The sequence below is a fragment of the Gorilla gorilla genome, chromosome 21 (assembly GCF_029281585.2).
Source record: "Gorilla gorilla gorilla isolate KB3781 chromosome 21, NHGRI_mGorGor1-v2.1_pri, whole genome shotgun sequence".
Lineage (NCBI taxonomy): Eukaryota > Metazoa > Chordata > Mammalia > Primates > Hominidae > Gorilla > Gorilla gorilla.
The window spans coordinates 47,412,509-47,426,631 of record NC_073245.2 but is presented as its reverse complement, the minus strand read 5'-3'; the positions used below and the strand labels follow the sequence as shown (position 1 = coordinate 47,426,631).

Here is a 14,123-nt window from a genome sequence, read left to right as displayed (position 1 = left end):
TATAATGGAGCAGGCCAGGCGTGGTGGCTCACACCTGTAATCCCAGCACTTTGGGAGGCCAAGGTGGGCAGATCACCTGAGGTTGGGAGTTCAAGACCAGCCTGGCTAACATGGTGAAACCCCATCTCTACTAAAAAACACAAAAATTAGCTGGGCATGGTGGTGCACATCTGTCATCCCAGGTACTCAGGAGGCTGAGGCACGAGAATCACTTGAACCTGGGAAGTGGAGGTTGCAGTGAGCTGAGATCGCACCACTACATTCCAGCCTGGGTGACAGAGTGAGACTCTGTCTCAAAAGAAAAAACAAAACAAAACAAAAACAAACGAACAAAAAAACGGGTGACAGACAACAAACAAAATGATTTAAATATATATATGTAGTTAAATAGCATTTTTTTTCTGTTGAGAAAAGCAGGATTTAGGACTTGAAATCTGAATGGTGTGTGTGTGTGTGTGTGTGTGTGTGTGTGTGTGTGTGTGTGTGAGAGAGAGAGAGAGAGAGAGAGAAATTTTGGATGGAGTGGCCAGGGAAGGCCTCAGTAAAAAAGTGAGCTTTTTGTAAAGATCTGGAGGAACAAGGGAGTGAACCATGTAGATATCTGAAAGAAATGAATCCAGGCAGACGGAACAGCAAGTGCAAAAGTTTTGAGGCAAGAACGTGCCTGGTAGGTTTGAGGAAAAGGGTAAGAATCACTGTGGTTAGAGTGCAAGAGAGTGAGAGTATCAGGAGATGAAGGTTTTGGAGGGAAGGGTGGTCTACATGAGATAAAAAACTGATGGGGCTGGGCATGGTGGCTTATGCCTGTAATCCCAGCACTTTGGGAGGCTGAGGTAGGACAGTCTCTTGATACTCTCACCTGATCATCATCTGTCATCTCCTGATACTCTCACTCATCACTTAAGGCCAGGAGTTCAAGACACCATCTCTACCAAAAACAAAAAAAAATTACCCAGGAATGGTGGGGTACACCTGTAGTCCTGGCTACTTGGGAGGCTGAGGTGAGAGGATTGCTTGAGCATGGGACTTTGAGAATGTAGTAAACTATGTGATCATCATTGCATTGCACTCCAGCCGGAGCAAGAGTGAGACCCTGTCTCTGAACAAAAACTGATGAGAGGTTCTGAGAGTGGAAGAGACATCTTCTGGCTTATGTTTTAACAGAATTACTTTGGTTGCTGGGCTGAGAAAAGGTTTAAAGGCCATACCAGAAAGGCCAGCTAGGAGGCTATTACAATAATCCAAGTACAAGATGATGGCGGCTCAGATCTGGGTCCAAGTAGAGATACAGAGATGTAGTTGGATTCTCATAGACTTTGATTTTTAATTTTTTGTTTTTTGTATTTTGTATTTTTTCCCTTTATACTTTTTTTTGGATTTTTTTGGAATCATAGATTTTGAAAGTAGAGTTGGCAGAATTTGTTAATGGATTGGATATGAGGTATGAGACAAAGTGGAAAGTCGCATTACCAATTACCAAACTTTTTTTTTCAAGTCAAAATTGTTTTATTGTCATTCACATATTTAATATGAAAAGAAATGCAGCAAATGGCTCAGGGTTGTATTAAGAAAAAAAAAACAGGTTGTGCAGGTTGTTCTATTAACATCTGGGAGAAGAGCTGTCCCCACATCAGACACAGCAGCTGCATGCCCGTTTGCAGACACAGCCCTGGGCACACTTGGCACAGCCCATGGGGCAGCAGGAGCAGCAGCTCTTCTTGCAGGAGGTGCATTTGCACTCTTTGCACTTGCAGGAGCCGGCGCACGTGCAGGAGCCACCAGTGGTGCAGGAGCATTTGGGGTCCATTTCGAGCCGCGGTAAGGCTGGAGATCTCAAGCGATAACGGAGAGACAGCAAGGCGCACGTGGACGGCATGTTCACCAATTACCAAACTTTCTGACCTGAGCAACTAGAAGAATGGAGTTGCCATTATTTGACACAAAGAAGACTGCAGGAGGGACAGGTTTGAGTAGAAATATGAAGAGCTCACCCAAGTGGATGTGGTAAGTAGGCTATTTTGATATTTGGACCTGAGTTCAGGAAGAAGGTTGAGAGTGAAGTAGGAATTTGGAGGTTTTCAGAATCAATATAATATGTAAAACCCAAGGGACTGAAGAAATTACTTAGGAAATGAGTGTAGACAGAAAAGCAAAGAGTTCCAATGACTGGATCCTGGGGCAACTCTAATACTTAGAGGTTGGGAAAATGAAGAGGAATCAGCCAAACACACTGAGAAGGAAGAGCCAAAAAGAAGAAAACCAGGAAAGTGAGAACTCCCAGAAGCCAAGTGAATAAAATGTTTTAAGAAAGAGAGAGTAATCAGCTGTGTCACACAGATCAAATAATATGAAGATGAATAGATGGTAATTAGATTTACCAATGTGGAGGTTGTTGGTGATCTTGAGATGTTTTGGTGGAGTGTAGGGGACAAAAATCTGATTGGAGTAGGTTCAAGAGGAATTGAAAATGTTGAGTATACAGGATATAGCTTTTTCAAGAAGTTTTACTACAAAGAAGAAGGAGAAAATGTGGCAGCTGTAGGTGGTAGTGGAGTCAAAACAGACTTTTTGTTTGTTTTTAAGATGGGAAACGTAACATTTGTATGTTGATTGAGACTGATCCAGGAGAGAGGGAAAAATTGATGATGCAGGAGAGAGAGGAGAACTGCTGAAGCCATGCTCTTGAGTAAGCATGTATATGAGTGAGGAGGTTGGCTGTGAGCTAGGATAATTCCTCCATAATAAGAGGAAAGAACAGGACTTTTAGCAGTACAAATCTGGTACCAGTGTGGAGAAGAGCTTAAAGGGAGAACTTGCATTTGTTGTTACTTACTTTTTGTCTAGCATTATGTTAGATGCTTTCCTCACAAGAGTTCTTTTTTATTTTTACTTGTATTTTTATTTTTTTCCAATCACATTCTTTCTAATTATTTTTATTTTTTTAGAGGCAGGATCTCACTCTGTCACCCAGGCTGGAGTGCACTGGCGTGATCATAGCTCACTGCAACCTCAAACTCCTGGGCTCGAGCGATCCTCCCACCTCAGTCTCCTGAGTAGCTATGACTACGGGTACATGCCATCATGCCTGACTATCTTTAATTTTTTTTTTTAAATGGAGGTCTCACTATGTTGGCCATCCATGGCCAATATAACAGCCATGTAACAGTCACCGTGCCTGACTGCAGCAGTTCTCAATGTATGAGGAAAATGGGTTGTGACACTGTTGTAATGAGGCAAGAAAAGTTAAGAACTGAACTCAAGCTGCTGAAGATCCAAGATACTGTGCTCTTTATGCTCTGCAAAACTCCCCCACCCTTGCCCCTACCCCCACCAAATTGCATTGGCCTCTCACTGCAGATGTCAGGATGCCATCCATTTGGATAGGAAGAAACTGACACATTGGCTCAACCATAGGGTAGAGTTGCTTGTTTCTTATAAAGGAAAGAAAGATTTGAGTGGTCGTAAGAATCTGCAGTACTAGGCAGCTCTTGGTGCTGGAGGGCCCTCGCCCTGAAGCCAGGCAAATTTACCCAAAAGATAAAGACATAAAAAGAAAATGCAGGAATAAAGAAGAGTGACATTCTTTATTTTTTATTTTATTTTATTTATTTATTTATTTGAGACAGAGTTTCGCTCTTGTTGCCCAGGCTGGAGTGCAATGGTACGATCTCGGCTCACCGCAACCCCTGCCTCCTGGGTTCGAGTGATTCTCCTGCCTCAGCCTCCCGAGTAGCTGGGATTACAGACATGCACCACCACGCCTGGCTAATTTTGTATTTTTAGTAGAGACGGGGTTTTTCCATGTTGGTCATGCTGGTCTCGAACTCCCAACCTCAAGTGATCCTCCTGCCTCGGCCTCCCAAAGTGCTGGGATTACAGGAGTGAGCCACTGTGCCCGGCCAGAGTGACATTCTTAGTAGAGATCTGAAAGGAAATATAAATGAGAGGGTGGCTGGAGAGCACAGTCCAGCTTAGGAAGTCTCCTTGACCTCTCTCCTCCTTCCTCTGAATTCCTATTTCAGCAGCTAACAGTCAATGAAAAGCAATTTACCTACATCAAATCACTTAATCCTCACCACTGTCATGTGAAGTGGATTCTAAGGAAAGGGTGAGAGAAGTGACCTACCCCACGACACACCTAAAAAACAGCAAAACCAGGAGTAGAACCCAAGTGTCTGGCACTAAATTCATGTCCTTAACCCTTGGTGCCTTTGTTCATTCATTAATTACCTCAAAAATTCTGTAAACATTACTCAGAAGCCACTTTGTGGAAGGTACTGGGGCAAGTGAGGCCGTCTTCAGGTTAAAAAAAAAAAAAAAAAAAAAAGATAAGACTTGTGCACATAAAAGGCGTGACAAATAACCACAAAACATTACACCATTCTATAGGATTTCAGAAGGGAGTGAGGTCACTCTGGCTGGGGATATCAGGGAGATCAAGGAAGGTTTCCAAAAGGAAGTAGCATTTGAGATGAGTCTATATAAACTGGTAATACTTTAAAAGCTAATAGTTTTATATGCAATATACACGGAACATTACCACACACGTGTTCAAAAGTTACAAGCAATGGAAGACTGTGTGAAGTTTTAATTGGCAGAAAATGGGGGGTAAAAGGCCGGGCGCTGTGGCTCACGCCCGTAATCCCAGCACCTTTGGGAGGCTGAGGCGGGTGGATCACTTGAGGTCAGGAGTTTGAGACCAGCCTGACCAACATGGGTGAAACCCCGTTTCTACTAAAAACACAAAAAAATTAGCCTGGCTTGGTGGCGCGTGCCTGTAATCCCAGCTACTCGGGAGGCCGAGGCAGGAGAATCTCTTGAACCCAGGAGACAGAGGTTGCAGTGAGCTGAGATGGTGCCACTGCACTTCAGCCTGGGCTACAGAGTGAGACTCCATCTCAAAAAAAAAAAAAAAAAAAAAAGAAAATGGGAGGTAAAGGCCTGGAGGAAGGAAAAGGTCTGATTGTTCAGGATCTAGAGAAGGTCCCAGTCCAATCCCCCGACTCAGTCTCAGTGTCCAGCCTCAAATGACTTGAGAGTATTTCTTACTCAGGTTTCTCCCTTAAAAGCATATTCAAACCAATGCATACAATGGGACACTATGCAGCCTTTTGTAATTATTATTATTTTTTTTTTTGAGATGGAGTTTCGCTCTGTCGCCCAGGCTGGAGTGCAGTGGCGCGATCTCAGCTCACTGCAACCTCCACCTCCTGGGTTCAAGCAATTCTCCTGCCTCAGCCTCCCGAGTAGCTGGGACTACAGGCGCCCACCACCACGCCCAGCTAATTTTTTTGTATTTTTTTAGTAGAGACGGGGTTTCACCGTGTTAGCCAGGATGGTCTCGATCTCCTGACCTTGTGATCCACCCGCCTTGGACTCCCAAAGTGCTGGGATTACAGGCGTGAGCCACCGCGCCCGGCCCAATGCAGCCATTTTTTAAAATGAGGAAGTACTTACGAATTTATGAATAATTAGGACATTATTTCCAAAATGTAATGTTAAGTGGTAAAAAAAAAAGGCAAAGGTGCAGAATCCTGGATATTGTAGGCTACTATTTGTGTAATAATCGGAAAAAAGAATACATGTGTGTGCATGCCCTTGCTCATTTACACATAAAATAGGGACAGATACCCAAGGAACTGATAATAGTGCTTACTTCCTGGAGGGAAGCTTAAGTGGTTTGAGGACAGGGTGGGAAGGCAATTTTTATTTTTATTTTTTAATTTATTTTTTATTTTTTATTTTATTTTATTTTTTTGAGATGGAGTCACGCTCTGTTACCCAGGCTGGAGTGCAGTGGCACAATCTCGGCTCACCGAAACCTCTGCCTCCTGGGTTGGAGCGATTCTCTTGCCTCAGCCTCCAAAGCAGCTAAGACTACAGGCAAACACCACAAAGCCCAGCTATTTTTTGTATTTTTAGTAGAGACAGTGTTTCACCATGTCGAGCAGGCTGGTCTCGAACTCCTGGCCTCATGTGATCCACCTGCCTTGGCCTCCCAAAAGTGCTGGGATTATAGGTGGGAGCCACCATGCCTGGCTGGAAGGAGATTTTTCTCACTGTATACCTTTATGTACCTTTTGACTTTTTAATCATGTGGATATATTATCTCTTCAAAAAATAAGTACAAGCTGAGCTTTTTTTTCCCTTTAGTATTGTATGTTCTCCAAATGAACAAGCTGAGCTTCTAAAAAAATAAGTGTAATAGTCTCTAAAGGCCACTCCCTGAAAAGAGGGCTTATATTGCAAAATACTGGTATACAGTGAAAGCAGTAACAGTTCACTTAGGTTTCAAAAATTCAGGCCTTCATCTGCATGGCCAAAAAAAAAAAAAAGCAGAAATAAAGCAACAAACCATAAACTAGGTAAAATATTTATTATTATTTTTTAACATAAAACAGCTGTTATAAACCAATAAGAAAAAGACCTATGACCCAATTCAATAATGGTGAAGGACTAAATGGGCTTCATGCAAACAGAAATATAAATGGACTCTTCTTTTTTTGAGACAGTCTCGCTCCGTTACCCAGGATGGAGTGCAGTGGCACGATCTTAACTCACTGCAACCTCTGCTTCCTTGGTTCAAGTGATTCTCATGTCTCAGCCTCCCAAGTAGCTGGGACTACAGGCACATGCCACCATACCTGACTAATTTTTTTGTGTTTTTTGTAGAGACGCGGTTTTGCCGTGTTGGCCAGGCTGATCTGGAACTCTTGGCCTCAAGTGATCCATCTGCCTCGGCCTCCCAAAGTGCTGGGATTATGGGCGTGAGCCACTGTGCCTGGCCTGAACAGACTCCTATAATAATTTTTTAAATGACCAAACTTGTTTGTAATTAAAGAAAGGCAAATTAAGACAATCAGCCACTGCTTTCTTAACGTTATCCGACTGCAAATACCAAAAGGTTGGATACTACAGAGGGTTAAAGAGGGCATGATAAAACAGATACTCCTCCATACTGTTGGAAGAGATACAAATTGGTTTACTCGCTTCAGGTCACCAACTGGCAATGCCTATCAACCTTGAAAATGAGCATACCTTTGACCTATCAATTCTAATTCTGAGAATTTATCCTAGATAGATATCCTTGCATAGGTGCAAACACAAAATTATTTGTAGAAAATTATTCAATTGCCTCATTCTTTGTAATTACAAAACACCAAAATCAACCTAAGTACTTTCCAGCTGGGGAAATTGCTACATCTAAACTGAGGAATACACTGGGAAGAAGTTGAAAATGGTGTGGCTGTGTATTACTGTTACGACAAGACCTTGATTTAGCCCCTTCATTATCTCTTACTTGGACCGCAGTAATAACTTCCCAGCAGGTCTCCCTGCCTTCATCTTGCCCTCTTGCAGGACCTGCTACATAATTTGCAGGACCCAGTGCAAAAATGAAAATGCAAATCTCCTTGTTAAAAAAAAAAATAAGAATTTCAAAATGATGACAGCAGAACATTAAAACAAGCGTGAGGGCCCTTCTAAGAGGGGGGCCTGTGTGACTACAGAGGTCACAAGCCCATGAAGCAGGTCTTGCCCCTTGAGTGTCACTTGGACACTGGCTGCCCATGTGACATGCTGCATCCTCTGCCTGGAACATCCTTCCACCGCCATCTCTTTTTCTCTATGATGTACTACATGCCTGTCAATAAATAACTCTAATGTGACCTCCTTTGGGAAGTTTTCCCAAAGTCTTAAAAAGTTCTTACTCAAAGTCTTACAAAGTTCTTACTCAAATCACTCTTTCTTCAGTACTCCCCTAGCTCTTGCACATAGTTTTATTAACTCTTTATCACAGTGTTTGTTTGTTTTTTTTCTTGAGACAGAGTTTCACTCTTGTAACCCAGGCTGGAGTGCAGTGGCATGATCTTGGCTCACTACAACCTCCGCCTCCTAGGTTCAAGCAATTCTCCTGCCCTCAGTCTCCCAAGTAGCTGGGATTACAGTTGTGCGCCACCACACCCAGCTAATTTTTTTATATCTTTAGTAGAGATGGTGTTTCACCATGTTGGCCAGGCTGGTCTCAAACTCCTGATCTCGGGTGATCCTCCTGCCTCACCCTTCCAAAGTGCTGGGATTACAGGTGTGAGCCACCACGCCCAGCCGATCACAGTGTTTTTATAATTATTTGTTTAAAAGTTTCTCTCCTAGAGTTTCTGCAGGGCTTGGCCTGTGGATTATGCTTTGTTTGTTTTTTGGGTAACTCTGGCACCTCATACATTACCTAGCACATGGGAGTTGAGAGAATGAATCAGCTGGAGCGGATGTATTTGGATGAGCGTGTTAAAAAATCAGCCATATATTGCTTCACAGTTACACCTCATCTTCAGGTTGTTAAATCTGACTAGACTCTTAATTTCATAGAGGCCAGCAGGTCCTGATGACCGGTTCTTCATTCCAGGAGCCATAGAATAGTATCAGACAGTCCCTTGAAGGGGTGGGAGATACCTGGACCTGAAAATTTTGGAGGCTCCCGCAAGCCATTTACACCTATCTCTGAATCTCCTTATACCTTTCACGCTTTTAAAATGGAGGTGCAATCTCATTAGGGCCCACTGGCCCCATCAATCAGTGCCAGGTTCCAGGAACCCAGTAGTTTCAGATTGCCCCCAATCCTTTGCAACACTGGTTTTCAAATGGGGTATGCAATAGCCGTAAAGTAAATGAAGGCTTGGTAAGGGGTACTCATGCATGGATATATTTAAGGAAATTCATTTCCAGATCCTCAACTTCCAGATGTACTCCACCTGAGAAAGTTCCTGGGGTTGAGGCTCCAAGCTGACTTTTTCTTCATAATTGTAGTTCTGCTAGTCTTCATAAGAAAGGCCAGGCATGGTGGCTCACGCCTGTAATCCCAGCACTTTGGGAGGCGGAGGTGAGTGGATCACCTGAGGTCAGGACTTCAAGACCAGCCTGGCCAACATGGTGAAACCCTGTCTCTACTAAAAATACAAAAATTGGTCAGGCACAGTGGCGCGTGCCAGTAATCGCAGCTACTGGGGAGGCTGAGGCAGGAGAATCGCTTGAACCCTGGAGGTGGAGGTTGCAGTGAGCCGAGATCACACCATTGCTCTCTAGCCTGGGCAACAGAGCGAGACTCCATCTCAGAAAAAAAAAAAATGGAAAAAAGAAAAGAAAGAAAGGCATATATCTGGCCCACCCTGAATGATACATTGCACGGGGCAATTAAAAAAAAGTTCAGAACTGGGGACAGTTAAAAATACAAGATTCAGAAAATAGCCTTCTATTATCTTTTAAAAATATGTATATATTTTTGTTTGTTTGTTTTGAGACAGGGTCTCGCTCTGTCGCCCAGGCTGGAGTGCAGTGGCGCAACCGTAGTGTACTGCAGCCTCAATCTCCTGAGTTCAAGTGATCCTCCCGCCTCAGCCTCCCAAGTAGCTGAGACTACAGGTGTGTGCCACCACACTCACCTAATTTTTAAAAATTTTTCATAGAGATGAGGTCATACTATATTGCCCAGGCTGGTCCTGAATTCCTAAGCTCAAACAATTCTCCCATCTTGGCCTCCCAAAGTGTTGATATTACAGGTATGAGTCACTGCACTTGGCCTAATGTTTTTTAAAAATTTTATTTATTTATTTTCTTAGAGACGGGGTCTTGCTCTGTTGCCCAGGTAGAAGTATAGTGGCATGATTATAGCTCACTGCAGCCTTGAACTCCTGGGCTCAAGCAATTCTCCCACCTCAGCCTCCCAAATAGCTAGGACTACAGACACACACCACCACACCTGGCTAATTTTTTAATTTTTGTAGAGATGGAGTTTCACTATGTTGCCCAGGTTGGTCTCAAACTCCTGGGCTCCAGTGATCCTCCAGACTCAGCCTCCCAAAACATTTGGATTACAGGCTTGAGCCGCTGTGCCCAGCTCACATTATTTATCAAAATTATTTTAAGTGGTATGTGAGCAAAAGACTATGAAGACCACTGGTTCAAGACCATAGGCTATGGTGGCCTTTAGGAGGTTTTCTAGGAGGTAGTGGCCTAGTCTTCTCCACCTCTAGTCCTCTGAAATGGAATCGGTTTCACTAGGCAGACCAAAAAAATCATCGTAGACCAAGAAAGTCATTGCACTTGATTTCTTTGTAATTACCACCATGGTTGACCAGTCTTCTTTTTGAAATACACTTCCCCTGACTTTGGCATCATTGCATATTCCTGATTTTCCCCTCCTTGGCCCCTTGTCCTAAGTTTTTGCTAGCTCCATCTCTTCCAGTTGACCTTTTAATTCTGGAGTTTCTCAGGGAAGTTATAAGCCTTCTACTCTTTCTATTATTTTCTAAGAAATGTCATCCATGACCACAGTTTCAAATATAATCTGTATCCCAACAACTCCCAACTTTCTATTTCTAGCATAGACCTTGCTCCCAAACTCCTAAATCTGATTGCTTATTCCACATCTATACCTTAATGTCTCATGGGATTCCCGAACTGCAAAAAGCCAAAGCCAAGTTCATATTCTTTCCATTCAAAATGTCTTCCTCCTCTAGGCTTCCCCTGCTTAGTAACAGTGCTCTATCTGCCCAGTTAGTTGTTCATGCCAGAGACCTGGAAGGCATTCTTGATGTCTCTTTAACCTCCCCCATAGCCAACCAATAATTTATTCCTATGAATTCTACTTCATGTAAGATTTCCCTAAGCCTCCAGACCAGGCTACATACCCTTATTCTATACCCTCATATAGCACCTTGTACTTCATAGTATTTATTCAAACTGTAATTAAGTAATTATTTTGTGTAATTCTGTCTCCCCCTCTACACCATAAGCTCCATGAACACAAGGACAATACCTGCTTATTTCTGGCATATAGTAGGCTCTCAATTAATATTTGTTTATTTATTTTTTTGGGATGGAGTCTTGCTCTATCACCCAGGCTGGAGTGCAGTGTTGTGATCTCGGCTCACTACAGCCTCCGCCTCCTGGATTCAAGCAATTCTCCTGCCTCAGCCTCCCGAGTAGCTGGGATTACAGGTGCGTGCCACCATGCCCGGCTAATTTTAGTATTTTTAGAGGTGGGGTTTCACCGTGTTGGCCAGGCTGGTCTTGAACTCCTGGCCTCAAGTGATCCACCTGCCTCGGCCTCCCAAAGTGCTGGGATTACAGGCGTGAGCCACCACGCCCAGCTGAATATTTGCTAAATGAACAAATGTAAGCACTATTTATAGTGCCGTAGTCTTTGCAGTGCTGTGTAGTGTTCTGCTGTGTGTTTTTGTGATTTAAAACCTATCGCTATGTTCACGGTAGGGGGCAGCAGAGTACGCGGATACTGAGAGAGGCCAGTACTCAGTATTAAAAGGGCAACTTCAGATAAATGACTTAACCTTTCTGAGACTATTTCCTTCTCTGGAAGTCAGGGTTAATTCTCCTTCCCTTGGATCAAAAGAGATAAGCAGATGTAAAAGGGCTTCACTGAAGGACAAACAGGAGAGAATGTGATTAGAGTCAGTTAAGATAAATATTTGTTGAATAAATAGACACAGAGCAAGAGGATTTTGGCTATACGACTGTGGAACAGATTGCAGTAGAGAGTTGACAGATTCCGAAGAGAGAAAATGAAAGCTCCAGGAAGAGACTGGCCTATGCCCAGAGCCAGCACTGTGAAGTCAGCACAGGATGTCCTTGGCATGCTGTCATCTCTGCTCCCTGATCATTGCCCTCCACCTCTACCTCTGGCTCTAGTTTCCCATCGCTGTGCTGCCGGCTTTTCCTTCCCTTCTCTCCCATCAAAGCACATCTGTCCTATGTCCTGGCCGCTCCGAGGCCTGCTCACTGCCATCCACAGTCACAGCTAGTTAACCCAATAAATGGATTCTCACTAAAGTGCCCAGGGCAGGTAGTGTATTATTTTACCATTCTCAATAACACGAATTGGACCTTCTTGAGACAGAAGGAATAACTTACTCAAAAATTATGTTTCAAATAATAATAAAGTTTAGGTTTTGTGGAAGGAGAGGAAATGGAAGGTTAACAGAGATGAAGACAGTCCTAACTTGACCGGGTGCGGTGCACTTTGGGAGGCCAAGGCAGGCAGATCACCTGAGGTCAGGAGTTCAAGACCAGCCTGACCAACATGGAGAAACCCCGTCTCTACTAAAAATATGAAAATTAGCCAGGTGTGGTGGTGAGCGCCTGCAGTCTCAGCTACTCGGGAGGCTGAGGCCAGAGAATCACTTGAACTTGGGAGGCAGAGGTTGCAATGAGCCGAGATCATACCACTGTACTCCAGCCTGGGCAACAGAGTAAGACTCCATCTCAAGAAAAAAACAAAACAAAACAAAACAGTCCTAACTAATTTCAGGCTCAAGAAAGAATAATTGTACAAATACAAAATCTGTGAGATATGACTTGATAGTAATATGAGGGGAAAAAGCTTTTAAAAATGTTCATATGTATATATATATATATACACACACACAAACATACACATAATAGATTTGCATACATATAATTTAATTGTAATTTACATTCAGTAAAATTTACATTTTGGTGTAGAGTTCTGTGAGTTTTGACAAATGCAAAGAATTATGTAAACACCACCACACACAAACAAAAAAATAAAACAGTTAATCACCTTCCCAAATTCCCTTTTGTTACCCCTTTGTAGTCAAAGCCTTCCCTACCCTTAAGCCCTGGCAACACTGATATGTTCTCTATTCCTATAGTTTTTTCTTTTCCAGACTGTCATATAAAATGGAACCATACAATATGTCGTATTTTGAATTTGGCTTCTTTCACTTGGCATAATGGATTTAAGATTCATCCATGTTGTTGAGTGTATCAGTAGTTAATTCCTTTTCATTGCTGAGTAGTAGTCTATTGTATGGATGTACCACAGTTTGTTACTCCACTTCCCAGTTGAGGAATATTTAGGTTGTTTCTAGTTTTGGCAATTATGAATAAAGCTTCTGTAAACATTCACGTACAGGTTTTGGTGTGAACATAAATTTTCACTTTACTTGGGCTAATTTCTAGGAGGGATTGTTGGAGCCTATGGTAAGTGTGTGTTTAACTTTATAAGAAACCTAGAGGGGCTGTATCATTTTGTTTTCCCACCAGTAATTTATGAGAGTGGCAGTTGTTCCGCCTTCTCACCAACAATTGGTATTGTCAGGGATTTTTTTCAATTTCAATGGGTGTATAGACATACCTTACTGTGGTTTTAATTTGCAATTCCCTACCGACAAATGATCTTGAGCATATTTTCAAATATTTATTTGCCATCCATGTATCTTCTCTGGTGAGGTGCCTGTTCAAAACTTTTGCCTTTTTAAAAAATTGTTTGTTTTCTTATTTCTGAGTTTTGAGAGTTTTTTGTTTTTGTTTTTGTTTTGAGACAGAGTCTCACACTGTTGCCCGGGCTGGACTGCAGTGACACCATCTTGGCTTACTGCAACCTCCGCCTCCCGGGTTCAAGTGATTGTCCTGCCTCATTCTCCTGAGTAGCTGGGATTACAGGTGCCTGCCACCATGCCTGGCTAATTTTTTTGTATTTTTAGTAGAGACGAGGTTTCACTATGTTGGCCAGGCTGGTCTTGAACTCCTGACCTCGTGATCCGCCTGCCTCAGCCTCCCAAAGTGCTGGGATTACAGGCATGAGCCACTGCGCCCTGCTGAGGGTTCTTTATAAATTCTAGGCCAGGCACAGTGGCTCATGCCTGTAGTCCTAGTGCTTTGGGAGGGTGAGCAGGAGGATCACTTGAGGTCAGAAGTTTGAGACCAGCCTGGGCAACATACAAAAATCCTGTCTCTACCAAAAATAAAATAAAATAAAAATTTTTAAAAATGTTAAAAAATAAATTCTGGATTCAAGTCCTTTGTTAGAAATGTGATTTGCGGTCAAGTGCGGTGGCTCACACCTGTAATCCCAGCACTTTGGGAGGCTGAGGTGGGGGGGGATCACCGGAGGTCATACACATATATATGTGTGTATATATACATATATATATATATATATTTAGACAGAGTTTTGTCCTTGTTGCCCAGGCTGGAGTGCAATGGCATGATCTTGGCTCACTGCAACCTCCACCTCCCAGGTTCAAGCAATTCTCTTGCCTCAGCCTCCCGAGTAGCTGGGATTACAGGCATGCACCACCACACCTGGC

General features: G+C 43.0%; 2 protein-coding genes across 2 annotated transcripts in view; one reads left to right on the top strand and one right to left on the bottom strand.

Moving 5' to 3' along the window:
* Window positions 1-1,317: 1,317 nt before the first annotated feature.
* On the bottom strand, window positions 1,318-1,807 carry LOC101153373 (metallothionein-1E-like). Its single transcript, XM_055373380.2, has one exon. The coding sequence runs from the start codon at window positions 1,805-1,807 to the stop codon at window positions 1,631-1,633; it is 177 nt and encodes a 58-aa protein (XP_055229355.1). The 3' UTR covers window positions 1,318-1,630.
* Window positions 1,755-14,123, top strand: part of EDEM2 (ER degradation enhancing alpha-mannosidase like protein 2) — a 100,608-nt gene continuing 88,239 nt past the window's right edge. The window contains exon 1 of the mRNA XM_031004930.3: window positions 1,755-2,004. The gene's annotated coding sequence lies outside the window, so the exon portion shown is untranslated. The remainder of the gene's footprint in view (window positions 2,005-14,123) is intronic.